Source organism: Ictalurus punctatus, chromosome 10 (genome assembly GCF_001660625.3).
Source record: "Ictalurus punctatus breed USDA103 chromosome 10, Coco_2.0, whole genome shotgun sequence".
In the NCBI taxonomy this organism is placed as follows: Eukaryota; Metazoa; Chordata; class Actinopteri; order Siluriformes; family Ictaluridae; genus Ictalurus; species Ictalurus punctatus.
Window position 1 is genome coordinate 4,495,001 of NC_030425.2, and position 12,964 is coordinate 4,507,964.

The window sequence follows — 12,964 nt, forward strand, 5'->3', positions numbered from 1 at the left end:
GCAGCTGAAATTCAAGATTTTTTTTTTTTTTACCAAAATATATTTTTACTGGTTAAAGATCCAATTCTGCTGTGTCTACAAAGAAATAAGGAGCTGGACCATGACAAAGAAGAAATAAATAAGACAACAACAACAGTTTTAAGATGTAGTGAGAATAGATAATGGCTTAATTGGGAGTTGATCAAAAGAGAAAGAGTGGGAGAAGGAAAGGAGGACAAGGATCATGGGACTTGGAACTGTACATCTTTTCTCAACAAATAAACAAATATTGCAATGATTATGTATCAGATCAACACTTGGGATTAGTGGTCATGGTTAGTTATTATGCATTACTAACACCATCAGACATGACAACTAGAAAATCCTGTGCAGTACTTACGTCCAGGCCAGGTTTTTGTAGTTTTGGTAGTGGTGTGAAATGGTTTGTTTTCATAAGCCGCTACAAACTCACAAGTATATTCAGTAAAACTTTTCAAATTAGAAAATTCACAGGAGTTCTTGGTACAGTGCCCTGAAATGATAAAATTCATAATGAAGTATAACTGTTGAATAATGATTAAAAAGACAGAAGAACATTTGAAATGAAGAGGACGCATCTGTAAAGCACAGGGACAAACCTTTTAAATATCTGGTGGAACCTGGAATGAAATAGAAACACAAAGATTTTCAAGATTAAAAAAGAGAGATCTTGCATGATTTTTCTAAGTTTTTCTATATAAGAGAATGTTTTCCTACCATGTTCTTTGCACGTTACATCCCAGGTGAAGTCTGTGGTAATCGATGGACACTTCTTGCTATCCAATTGCCAGGATGCATGAATGCTATTATGACTTACAGAGAGACTGGGCTCATTCACTATATCTACAACAGAGAGAGTAGTTAGCTGCATTTTTAAAAAACCTCTCTAGATTAAATAATAGTGATTGTCACTGAGGAATTACAACTTCTTATACCATTTATTAACACTTTTGAGATCCTTCTAGCTATAGGCCACTTAGTTTGCTCAGTGGTGATCAAAAAGTGTTTGCAAAGGTATTGGTCAAATGGTTGGGCAAACATGTTGCTTCTTTAATCCATTCTGATCAGACAGGCTTTGTGTGGGACAGAAAATAAGTTGTCATTACATGCTGATGACTTGTTTTTGTACATATCTGAATGTACCATGTCATTACCTGCTCTATTGGAGTTGATAAAACACTTTGGTACCTTTTCTGGTTTTTCAATTAATTGGGAAAAGAGCATTTTTGTTCCCTTGAGATGCCAGATTTCTAAATTCTGTCCCATATAAAATTTCCCATCAACACTTTACTTACCTTGGAGTAACCATTCCCAAGGACCCTAAGGTTCTTCCACTGTCCCTGATTGCGCATGTCAGTGCGATAAAATGGTTTCCCTTCGCAATTTTCTTGATTTTTTTTTCATAATTTACCCATATGTTTACTTCCTATTATAAATTACTGAACTCAGTTATCTTGACTTTTGTTCGGGGCTACAAGGCCCATCTTATTAACATAATACTTAATACTTATGGCAGCATTGGTGATTCTCCTAAATGGGTACATATTGAAGCTTACTCAGTCACTTAAACATCTCTATCTGCTTGATTATTTTCCACTGGTTACTTGCCTAAAAAGATACCTCATAAAAATTTGTAGCCCATAACTCTGTTAGAATTTTAAAACAAGTCCAAGAAGTCCTGAAGTAATTCAGCTTACAGTATATTCTCATATATGCAATAATAATAATAATAATAATAATAATAATAATAATAATAATAATAATAATAATAATAATAATACATTTAGCATGCTAAAACAGACAAAATTTTCTGAACATGGAGAGACAGGGGTCTTGTCACAGTCAAGAATTTGTATCTAGCTGGTTAGTCATTTATTTTGTTATTATTTGTCATTTTGTTAAACAGTCCTTCTCTAACTATGAGAATTTGCCACATGAACATCCTTTTTATCTAGGCATATTGCTTCCATGTTCTCCTCTCATTTTATGGTCTCTACTGGGTACATTAAAACAGTCTGGTCAAGAAAGCTTGAGGAGGAGCCCTGTAAGGACGGTCTGCAGACGATCCATACATGTTCTACTAATGCAAGGCTTCCCCTTATACAGTTTGTGGTATGCACAGTTTGCATTAATACAAAGAGAAGATTCAGAAAATTTCTCCACTCTGCTCGATGCTTGTGTTCTGAGGGGACTTTTATATCATATGTTTTGGGTGTTCCCAATCATATTTAATTTCTGGAGGATATATTTTGTTGGTACTCTTTGGTGAATGATATGGAGATTGATCCTAATATTAACTTTGCCCTTCTTGGCTGCTTGACTGCCACACTGACTCTCTCATATGCCCTTTGAGACTACTGTGTTTAATCTTTGGCATGGTTAGAGCCAAGAGAATCATTCTGTGCTGCAAGTACACAGCTTCTCCTAGGTTTTAGGATTGGTTTAGTGAGATGGGCCTTTCCCTATGTCTGGAGAGGATATGTTTTATTATTATGTTTTATTTTTTATAAACATCATGTTGGGGGGGAGTCATGTTAGCTTAGTGGTTAGCAAGTTTGCCTCTCAACTCCAGGGTTTGGGGATCAATTCCCACCTCTGCCCTGTGTGAACGGAGCATGCAGGTTCTCCCTGTGCCTCTCAGGGAGGGTTTCCTCAGGCTACTCCAAAGACATGCATTGTAGGCTGATTGGAATTCCCAAATTGTCTGTAGTGTGTAAATGTATGCGTGAAATTGTGACCTGCAATGAGTTGGCACCCCATCTAGGTTGCCAGAAAGCTCCCTGGGATAAGCTCCCTGGGATAGGCTCCATGCTCCCCCAATACCTTGTGTAGGATAAATGGATAAATGGATGGATGGATACTTATGGGACTGATTTTTTTTTATCCTTACCCTTTACCTGCACATTAGCTATGATTACAATCTTTTTTGTGTGTGTTTTTATGTCTACAAAGTGATAGGCATGTATGGATAAAAACTGTCTTTAAATTTGTCTCAGCAGAAAACTGTTTCTGTTGTTGAACTTTGCGCACTGAAAAAGTACTTGACTCCGTCAGATTTATATGGACGTATAGTTTTATCCAAACCGCAAACCGCACATTATTAATTTCAAAACCAAAAGAAGTATTAAAAAAAAGGTTCGGACCCAAATCTCTTCCTCCTTGAGCTCAGTGTAAATCCTTATATTTTATTGCTTCATGTATGAGGAGTAATTCCTGTCACATTACTTCAGGTTAGTTAATAGATCGCATTAGGTCAGCTCACATTAGCTAGATAGCTACAGTTAGCAGCTGGCTTTAAGACAATCTTGACAGATTAGTTGATTTTAGTTAACTGCTAGGATTAGCAGTGAAAAATCCTGAACACTAATTCTGATTTATGTGCTCTAAAACAAGATCTTGGCTGCTGAGGACTGTCTTAAATGAGCCAAAAAAAATGCCATCAGCAGGCTTTGTTCCAACTAGCATAGTATGGTGTAAAACTGGCAACCCTACCAGCATTGTGTGTTCTCAATGACACACTGAGAGGGCAGGGGTAATTATTAAAATTTCTACATTTAAGATTTAGTTGTAAGACTTAGAGTTAAAATGTAGATAACATTTACATTTTAACATTTAAAATTAATATTTACATTTTACATTTAGATTCATATGTAAAATTTACTCTGAAACTTAAAACATTTATTTGACATGGGTCACTATGTAAAACAAACAAACAAACAAACAAATAATTAAATAAATAGTCATAAAGAAAAGAATGTTGAACTTTTTGCATTTGATGCCCCAAATAATATTATTCAGAACATGTGCATGTTTTAATATTTTTGAAAATCTGAATAGTTGAATGGTTTGTGTCTTCTTAATTCTGTCTTTATTAAGGTAATATCAGACATTAAATAAAAAAAAATCCCACTTCACTTTATATTCCATTTCTCATACAGCTCTCATTATGCTTTGACACAAGAGTTATCCGTGACCTAGTTGTTTTGTTGTTATCACCTTAATGTCATCTTACCGGCTGATGAGGTTCTCACTGCATAAGAAAAATGCTGAAATTGAGTCAGTGCCCAAAAAATTTGTCTTAACTGTCTTCTCTGAGCAGAATTTGTGTTGTTTTGTATTTTTATATTGGATTAAATGTCTATTTATTATCATTTGTATTCAAGTATTTTTGTTTTCAAAAAGTTGTCATCTTTTTTAAATGAATTTATTATTTGTTTGTAATTTTTTATGAATCAGCTTAGGATGTCACTAACAGAATTTCACTGTGCGATACACTAAAAGACACTAAAACTTTTAAATCCTTGAATAATAGATCAAAACTTCTACAGTGACAGTTTCACACTTTGACCAGGCTGTATACTCAGATTTATTCAATTCTTTTTTTATATATAAAATTACAGTGACTTAAATGTGTGAGAGAACTCAGCTCGGTAAAAGAGATCATTATTAGCAACTTGCACACGTCCAGTTTGTGTCCACTGACTTACTGAAGCTTATGTCATTAGAGAGAAAGTCAGGATGATGTGCCTTGGTCAAAACACTTCTATGAGGCTTTTTTTATAGGGTCTGATACTCAGATAAATTACCAACTTACCACAATCAATCTTAACTGGGACGGGATCACTTGTAATTGTTCCATTCTCATAATCATATGTCCCAGTGCATTCATAATCAAGAAAAGGTTTCAAAACTTTAAAATCTGCAACTGCCAAACCTACAAAGAATGAAGTTTTTTTTTTATTATAAACATCATTATTATGTGTTACATCATAAAAAAATATTGTTTGTGGCAATAAAACAAACAGATGCTCTTATTAAACAGTGTAAGCATTTATAACTTCAGTGCTTACCATTGCAGTTGTATGTGAGGTCTTTTAGGCAGTTTGAAGGCTGATTGTCCCAACGTAATTTCGTAGGGAACTTGTTTGTATAACTAATAACAGGCTTTACTGCAACAGACACATTTAAGAATTTATTTTCCAAAACGATTCTTCCACATACTTTACGCACAGCTATATTTAAGCCTTTGTAATTTGGGTGTGCAAATTCCAAAACCGTGCTATGTGTTATTAATACAATACATCCTACATTCATTAATTAATGAGATTTATTAATTAGAGACTGTATATATAATGTATAAAGTATGCAATGTAATATATATGTATTTTTGTGTTTATCATGTACATTAATAAGTGCAATATATACCTGGGGGAAGTGTGAAAGGGATAGATTTCTTGCAGGGATCTCCTTTAAAAGTCACGATATAGCCAGTGCAGGAGTTACTGGTATCGAGATCAATACATTCACTCAAATTCCATTTGGTCTCAAAACACACTTGTACTTTTGCCCCAGTTATCTTCAACGTGTGGTTTACATCTGAGTCAACTGCAAAAACAATCAAATTAAATAAAGCTGTTAAAAACCTTTTCTTATTACATATAATAGCCACTTTATTATTAGTTGAATAAAGACGTGTACAAATTCTGTACACAAAATTATATTTTTAATTTACCTAATTCTCTTGTTTTAAAAAATCCAGTCGTGGGGTTACAGGAAGGAGTAAGAGTGACATTGTAATTTTGGCAAGGCTTAAATGATTTAAGTGATATTGGGTAAGACTCTTCTGGCCATGTTTTTATACTGCTTCCATCTGATGTGGCTGTGAATTTAATCTTGTATTTGACTGCTGAGTCATTCTTGTCAATTTTCACTGTCACAGTATCGTTTTCTTCTTCAAGGGTGTAGTTGCCTGTAAAGAAATGTTTTCATGTACATTGTGAAAAAAACAATATCATGATCATAAACAGAACTTTTGCTTTGGAATTGATGGACTTGTACTTACACTTGGGGGATGTCTCTGTGGAGTAAAAGGAATGACAAAATTATAGCATATATACTTAGATGAAATACAAATATAAAGGTCCATAATAATAAGAAGTGTGTGTGTGTGTGTGTGTGTGTGTGTGTGTGTGTGTGTGTGAGAGAGAGAGAGAGAGAGAGAGAGTGAGAACTAAGCAGCTGTGTGATCCATCATTGTCTTGTTACCTGTTGTTGTGCTGGTTGTGAGTGGGGGTGAGGTTGTGTTCATGGTGGAGGAAGTGCGTGTGGAGTCAGAGGTGCTTGCGCTTACGATTTCTGCAAATTGTCAACAGTGTCAGTAGGTTGTGAATTACAGCAAAGCTGCTAATAGTACAATCTCCATGATACACAATAACAGGATTAGTTAGTATGATGCTCTAAAAACAAAGTTACACATCATTCAGTGTTTAAATGTTTTTTTTTTAATCCAGTCTTTCATCCAAATTGGGATATTTTATTAAATATAAACATTTCTGACTGGTTGGACCTGTTGGGACATACTGTATTCAGGGCAGGCTGTAATGTCTGTGCTGAGGAAAAGCATCTAGTAAAAACTATTATCAATACCTTCAGTGCATGTATTCTTCACAAAAGTGATTATTACCTGCTGTAGTCATGGTTACGGTTGCACGTGAGTGTTGATGCTTGGTGGTGTTTGGAAGCAAGGCTGTTGTGTTATTGTCTGCTACTAGAACAAGTATAATACATGAGTATATCAACATGTATGTAATACAGCATGTAGCAAACGTATCTATGTATCTATAGTCGCGTCATAACCACTGATCACATAACTTCATTTGCCTCATTAAGCAAAATAAGAAAATTTTACCTGTTGTATTCAAAGTTATGTGTGATTGGTGTTGATGCTCGGAGGTGATTGTGGGTAAGCCTGTCGTGTAATTCTCTGTTATTAAAACAAGCAGAATGCATGAGTATATGAACACGTATGCAAGACTGCATCTAGGGTGATGCTATTACAACTTCACATAGACCAATATAAAAAGAAGACATCATGACCTGCTCCAGCTGTGGTTATTGTTGAATGGCTGGAGGTGAGTGTGGGTGTGTCTGTGTCATTATTACCTGTCACCAGAAAAAAAAAAAAAAAAAACGTTTTATCTTTGAGATAAGTGGACTATAACTGGACAAACTGCTTTCACCTGATCCTAGAATCTTTTCTAAGTGTATTATGAAACATTATTTAAGGGTCACTCTATAGAATGCTTTAAATGTTACGGGGAAAACCCAGTGTATTTAAGTTCAACTTCCTGAGTAACTTTCAAGGTGTATAAATCACAAGACCAGGTGACTGGAACAATTATTTGTAGTTGCCCAGTGGACACTTTGCCAGAAAAAGACAATAATCATGGATTTGTTCATTTCTTTCAGTCTATATTAATGCACTTAACTAGCTAACTAGCATGCTGTACATGATTATGTTATGTTAGCTACTACTGTATCTAGTCTAGTTAATTGGGTTTCTGTGCAATTTAAACATGAGACTGTGCAGCACACTGGAGCTTTATTAACCTGGCAACCTAACAAATGAATTTCTCAGTTCTCCACCCCTAGCTTTTCATCACTGCTGTCTGATTAGGACTTAAAAACGATTCTATGTCCATCCATCCATCCATCCATCCATCCATCTTCTACCGCTTACTCCCTTTTCAGGGTCGCGGGGAACCTGGAGCCTATCCCAGGAAGCATGGGGCACAAGGCGGGGTACACCCTGGACAGGGTGCCAGTCCATCGCAGGGAACAAGCACATACACACTCACACACCCATTCATACACTACGGACACTTTAGACACGCCAATCAGCCTACCATGCATGTCTTTGGACTGGGGGAGGAAACCGGAGTACCCGGAGGAAACCCCCACAGCACGGGGAGAACATGCAAACGCTGCACACACAGGGCCCCAGTGGGAATCGAATCCCGGACCCTGGCGGTGTGAGGCAAACGTGCTAACCACTAAGCCACCATGCGCCCCGATTCGTTGCCCTTTAACATAATTTTTTCTTTTTTCTCAATGATTACACAGCAACATTATATAACCATTATATATAATTATAGACTATATATATGTGTGTGCGTGTGTGTGTGTGTGTGTGTGTGTGTGTGTGTGTATGAAATACGCAGCTGTGTGATCCAGCATTTTCTTGTTACCTGTTGCTGTGCTGGGTGTGAGTGGGGGTGAGGTTGTATTCATGGTGGAGGAAGTGCGTGCGGAGTCGGAGGTGCTTGCTTTTATGTTTTCTGCAAATTGTCAACAATGTCAGTAGGTTGTGAATTACAGCAAAGCTGCTAATAGTACAATCTCCATGATACACAATGACAGGATTAGTTAGTATGATGCTCTAAAAATAAAGTTACACATCATTCAGTGTTAACATATATATATATATATATATATTAGCAGTCTTTTAATCAGTTTTTAGTCTTTCATCCAAATTGGGATATTTTATTAAATATAAACATTTCTGACTGGTTGGACCTGTTGGGACATACTGTATTCAGGGCAGGCTGTAATGTCTGTGTTGAGGAAAAGCATCTAGTAAAAACTAGGGGGGGGGGGGGGGGGTATTCGGGGGGTGGACTTACACCCTTAACTAATACTTTATTGTAAGCACCTTTTGATTTTATTACAGCACTCAGTCTTTTAGGTTAAGGCTACTAACATAGCACATCTTGACTGGGCAATATTTTCCCACTCTTGCTTGCAAAAATGTTGTAGGTAGCGAGGGCATCCCCTGGACACAGCCCTCTTCAGGTCACCCCACAGATTTTCAATCAGATTTAGATTTATCTTCTTTTGGTGAAGCTAATCTGTTGTTGATTTGGATGTGAACTTCCTCTTCATTTTCAGCTTTCTAGCAGATGCCTGAAGGTTTTGTGCCAAAATCGACTGGTATTTGGAGATAATCATGATTCCCTCCACCTTGATTTTAGCCTTAGTCCCAGCTGAAGCCAAACAGCCCCAAAGCATGATGCTGCCATCACCATGCTTCTCCGTGGGGGTCGTGTTCTTTTGGTGATGTGCTGTGTTTGTTTTTGTTTTTTTTTGGTTTGCACCAAACACACTTTTTGGAGTTGCTGTATGGCCAAAAAGTTCAACCTTAACACATTTTGCCATATGGTTTGGGTGACTGTACGTTTTGGCAACATATGTAAGTTTTGGTTTCTGACGAGCCACCCTACTCCATAGCCCAGACATGTGAAGAATATAAGAGATTGCTGTCACATGACCAGTATTGGCCAGATATTCTATTTCTGTAGCTCCTTTAATGTTGATGAAGATCTCTTAGCAGCCTCCCTTAACAGTTTTCTCCTTGACTTCTCATTAAAGTTTGAGTGACACACTGTTCTGTGTTATGTTACTCTTGTTCCATATTTTGTCCACTTGTTGATGATGGCCTTCACAGTATTCAGTGGTACATCTAATGCCTTGGAAATTCTTTTGTATGCCTCTCCTGATCAGTATCTTTTAAAGATGAGATCCCATTCATGCTTTGTAAGATCTTTGTGGACACTTAACTTCATTCCTATCATTCCCTACAATAGGAGGATATTACCTCGTTCATTCGAAGTTGTGTGTGATTGGTGTTGATGCTCGGTGGTGCTTGGAGGAAAGCCTGTTATGTAATTGTTTGTTACTAAAACAACCAGAATGCATGAGTATATCAACATGTATGCAAGACTGCATCTAGGGTGATGCTATAAGACAATATAAAAAGAAGAGATCATGACCTGCTCCAGCTGTGGTTATGTTTGAATGGCTGGAGGTGCGTGTGGGTGTGTCTGTGTCATTATTGCCTGTCACCAGAAAAAAAATATATAAGTGTATTAGTATAAGAGTAACTTTCAAGGTGTATAAATCACAAGACCAGGTGACTGGAACAATTATTTGTAGTTGCCCAGTGGACACTTTGTCAGAAAAAGACAATAATCATGGATTTGTTCATTTCTTTCAGTCTATATTAATGCACTTAACTAGCGAACTAGCATGCTGTACATGATTATGTTATGTTAGCTACTACTGTATCTAGTCTAGTGTCATTATTGCCTGTCACCAGAAAAAAAAAATATATATATATTATCTTTGAGATAAGTGGTCTATAACTGGACAAACTGCTTTCACCTGATCCTAGAATCTTTTCTAAGTGTATTATGAAACATTACTTAAGGGTCACTGTATAGAATGCTTTAAATGTTACAGGGAAAACCCAGTGTATTTAAGTTCAACTTCCTGAGTAACTTTCAAGGGTGCATAAATCACAAGCCCAGGTGACAGGAACAATTATTTGTAGTTTCCCAGTGGACACTTTGTCAGAAAAAGACAATAATCATGGATTTGTTCATTTCTTTCAGTCTATATTAATGCACTTAACTAGCCAACTCGCATGCTGTAAATTGCTTTCTGTGCGATTTAAACATGAGACTGTGCAGCACACTGGAGCTTTATTAACCTGGCAACCTAACTAATGAATTTCTCAGTTCTCCACCCCTAGCTTTTCATCACCGCTGTCTGAATAGGGCTTAAAAATTATTCTATGTCTTTTAACATATTTTTTTCTTTTTTCTCAATGATTATACAGCAACATTATATACAATTATAGGTTACATACAGTATCTCACAAAAGTGAGTACACCCCTCACATTTTGGTAAATATTTGATTATATCTTTTCATGTGACAACACTGAAGAAATGAGCGTGAGCAGCAGTTTGAAAAGATGCGGTGGGCTGGCTTCACTTGTCTCAGAGGTTAGCCTTCACCCTCCCTGCTATGATAGGGGAGAACTGACTGGTGGGTGGGAAATGGGAGGTGACCAAATTTAGGAGAAAAATAGCATGGTGATCACCAGGGTCTGGGTCACTGAGAGTGAAGTCACAGGTGGGGTCTTGACTGAGGGTGAGAGTTTGGGAGAGCTTGGAGTTTTAGTGAGTGCAAGACTGATCAGAGTGTGTGATGAAGGTGGTGATGATGATGAGAAGACCCTGTATTACCTTGAGTGGAAGTTTGGGAAACTGGTGGGGTGACTGTAGGTGTTGATTGCGTGGAAGAATTAGAACTTGTCTCTGTGTGACCCTGCTTACCTGTGTGACAAAAATCATTATTATTATTCACATAACCAGGAGAATTGTGTTTCTCTTTACTGTTACCACACAAAGCAATGCTGTAAGCTACATGAAGCACACTCCACAGAAACATTGAAGCAGCAACTTAAAATATGAAGCTTTCAGCAATGAATCAGCAAATGCTATGGACACATATATTACACATAGTTACATCATAGCATTTTATATTTATAGTTCGACACTTTTGGTTGTAGGAATTTATTTAGAACAAAAATGATGTGGGATATTAAGGAGACAAAGTCTAACAGAAAAAAAAGGTGTGTGTGTGTCTGTATGCATTTTTGTTTGTTTGCTTGTTTGTTTTTTATACCTGCTGTATACATCTTACACGACCGTATTCCTGTCCAAGTCTTATAAATTATCGAATGGAGGAGCATCATCGACAGTGGCTTATGTATAGCACAGCCTGGTTGGTATAGCAACGAGTGCACAAAAGCTATTTCAGTTTTTTAACCATAGCTTCCTGTACACTGTAACCCCCCACCCGCCCCCTCCTTTTCCCTAGCTGAGAACACTTTGCTTTCTTTACTTGGATGTGTATAACATTTTTTCAGAAAAGTTACAGCAAAGTACTATTAAAAAAACCCACAAATGTTGTACTGGATATACAAACCACACTGTCGTTGTCACTGATCAAATCCACATTGTATTTCTAAAGTAAATGTTAGAGTATATACAGTTTACACTATATATATGTGATGTTTAAAATTCAATACAATACAGTAAAATACTTTACTGCTTCCTCTCTAAATGGATAATGTTATAAAGGTAAAACATATTATTCTATTTTTGCTCATCATGTTGGTTGTAATATTATTATTATTATTATTATTATTATTATTATTATTATTATTATTATTATTAAATGGTGACATCACTGTGGTAGATGTCTCAGTCTGGAATGTGTATGATTATGTCTTCTTCCCCATTCCTACACTGTCCACACACAAGCGTTCATATATATGACTTGCTTGTAATGTTCAACAGAAGCACACACTTCTGTGTGGTATGGGGAATTGTTTAGGAATGCAGCTAGAATCTTTTGAATCTCGAATCTAAGAATATTGTGTGTTAGAGCTAGCTAAAGTGTAAATGAGGGTTGCTTTGGAAATTTGTTTTGCATTTACCATTTTATATTCAAAAATGAAGCCTGATACATTCTTGTGTAATAAAAGCGCCTTAAAATAACTCCCTGGACTGTACACCGAATCCAGAGGAATTACATTCCTAATTCAAGTAGTTAGTGAATATTATGCATTAACTTAAATAAATTGTAAACAATAATATCATCGTAATTCTAATAAATCATGTAGTATGTATTATTAAGCTCATATAATCCTATAATAAACTATTTACTACCGTATCTGTTGTAGAACGTGTTGAAATAACATTTCACTTCTTGTGAAGTGCCTTATAGAGTATCTGTAAAAGTCTTATCAGTTTTATACACATGAGACACTGTTCAGTTCGAATGATCATTTTGGCATGTGAGCACATGACTTTATCTCTCCACTTCCTAAACGCTATACATCAGTATTCCACAGTTTCAGTATTTCATATACATTTACTACATATCTTACAGAAGAATGGTGTAAGGGGTTACAAATGTATGCTTTTTTTTTATAGAAACATATATAGAAAACTTTTTTTTTTTTTTTTGTATAAACAGCTTTTCAGATTGGAAGAGACACCAACTCAAGTTACAGTGGCCACATTTCAGAATCAGACTGTATTGTGAAAAAGACACCAAAAAGGAACTATAACTGTTCTCAGAAGCAGACGAGGACATGCTCAACACCCAAACTGTGCTGAAAGTAGCTTTAAAGTAGAAAATGCTGGCAGACGGTGGTTTAATCAGAACAGTAAGATCAGGCCGAGACTCTGAATCCAGTGCTGAGCAGCACACAGTGAAACCATTCAAGCAGCCATTAAGCATCACTCAGACTGT

General features: G+C 36.4%; 2 protein-coding genes and 1 long non-coding RNA gene across 4 annotated transcripts in view; all 3 read right to left on the reverse strand.

Moving 5' to 3' along the window:
* The window catches only part of LOC128633701 (receptor-type tyrosine-protein phosphatase C), a 13,984-nt gene extending 5,547 nt beyond the window's left edge, over positions 1-8,437 (reverse strand). Inside the window, exons 1-9 of the mRNA XM_053683106.1 lie at positions 8,046-8,437; positions 5,861-5,875; positions 5,531-5,767; positions 5,224-5,403; positions 4,869-4,967; positions 4,613-4,732; positions 736-861; positions 618-638; positions 380-511 (exon numbers count right to left, since the gene is read on the reverse strand). Of these exons, the coding sequence (XP_053539081.1) occupies positions 380-511; positions 618-638; positions 736-861; positions 4,613-4,732; positions 4,869-4,967; positions 5,224-5,403; positions 5,531-5,767; positions 5,861-5,875; positions 8,046-8,088 (973 nt within the window). The 5' untranslated portion in view covers positions 8,089-8,437. The remainder of the gene's footprint in view (positions 1-379; positions 512-617; positions 639-735; positions 862-4,612; positions 4,733-4,868; positions 4,968-5,223; positions 5,404-5,530; positions 5,768-5,860; positions 5,876-8,045) is intronic.
* The window catches only part of LOC108270762 (uncharacterized), an 82,834-nt gene that overhangs the window by 45,489 nt on the left and 24,381 nt on the right, over positions 1-12,964 (reverse strand). The gene's annotated exons all lie outside the window — the stretch shown is intronic.
* LOC128633703 (uncharacterized) lies at positions 9,627-10,961 on the reverse strand. The gene is made up of 2 exons (XR_008397081.1): positions 10,885-10,961; positions 9,627-9,692 (listed from the first exon to the last, which is right to left on the reverse strand). It is a non-coding gene; the product is annotated as an uncharacterized LOC128633703 (long non-coding RNA).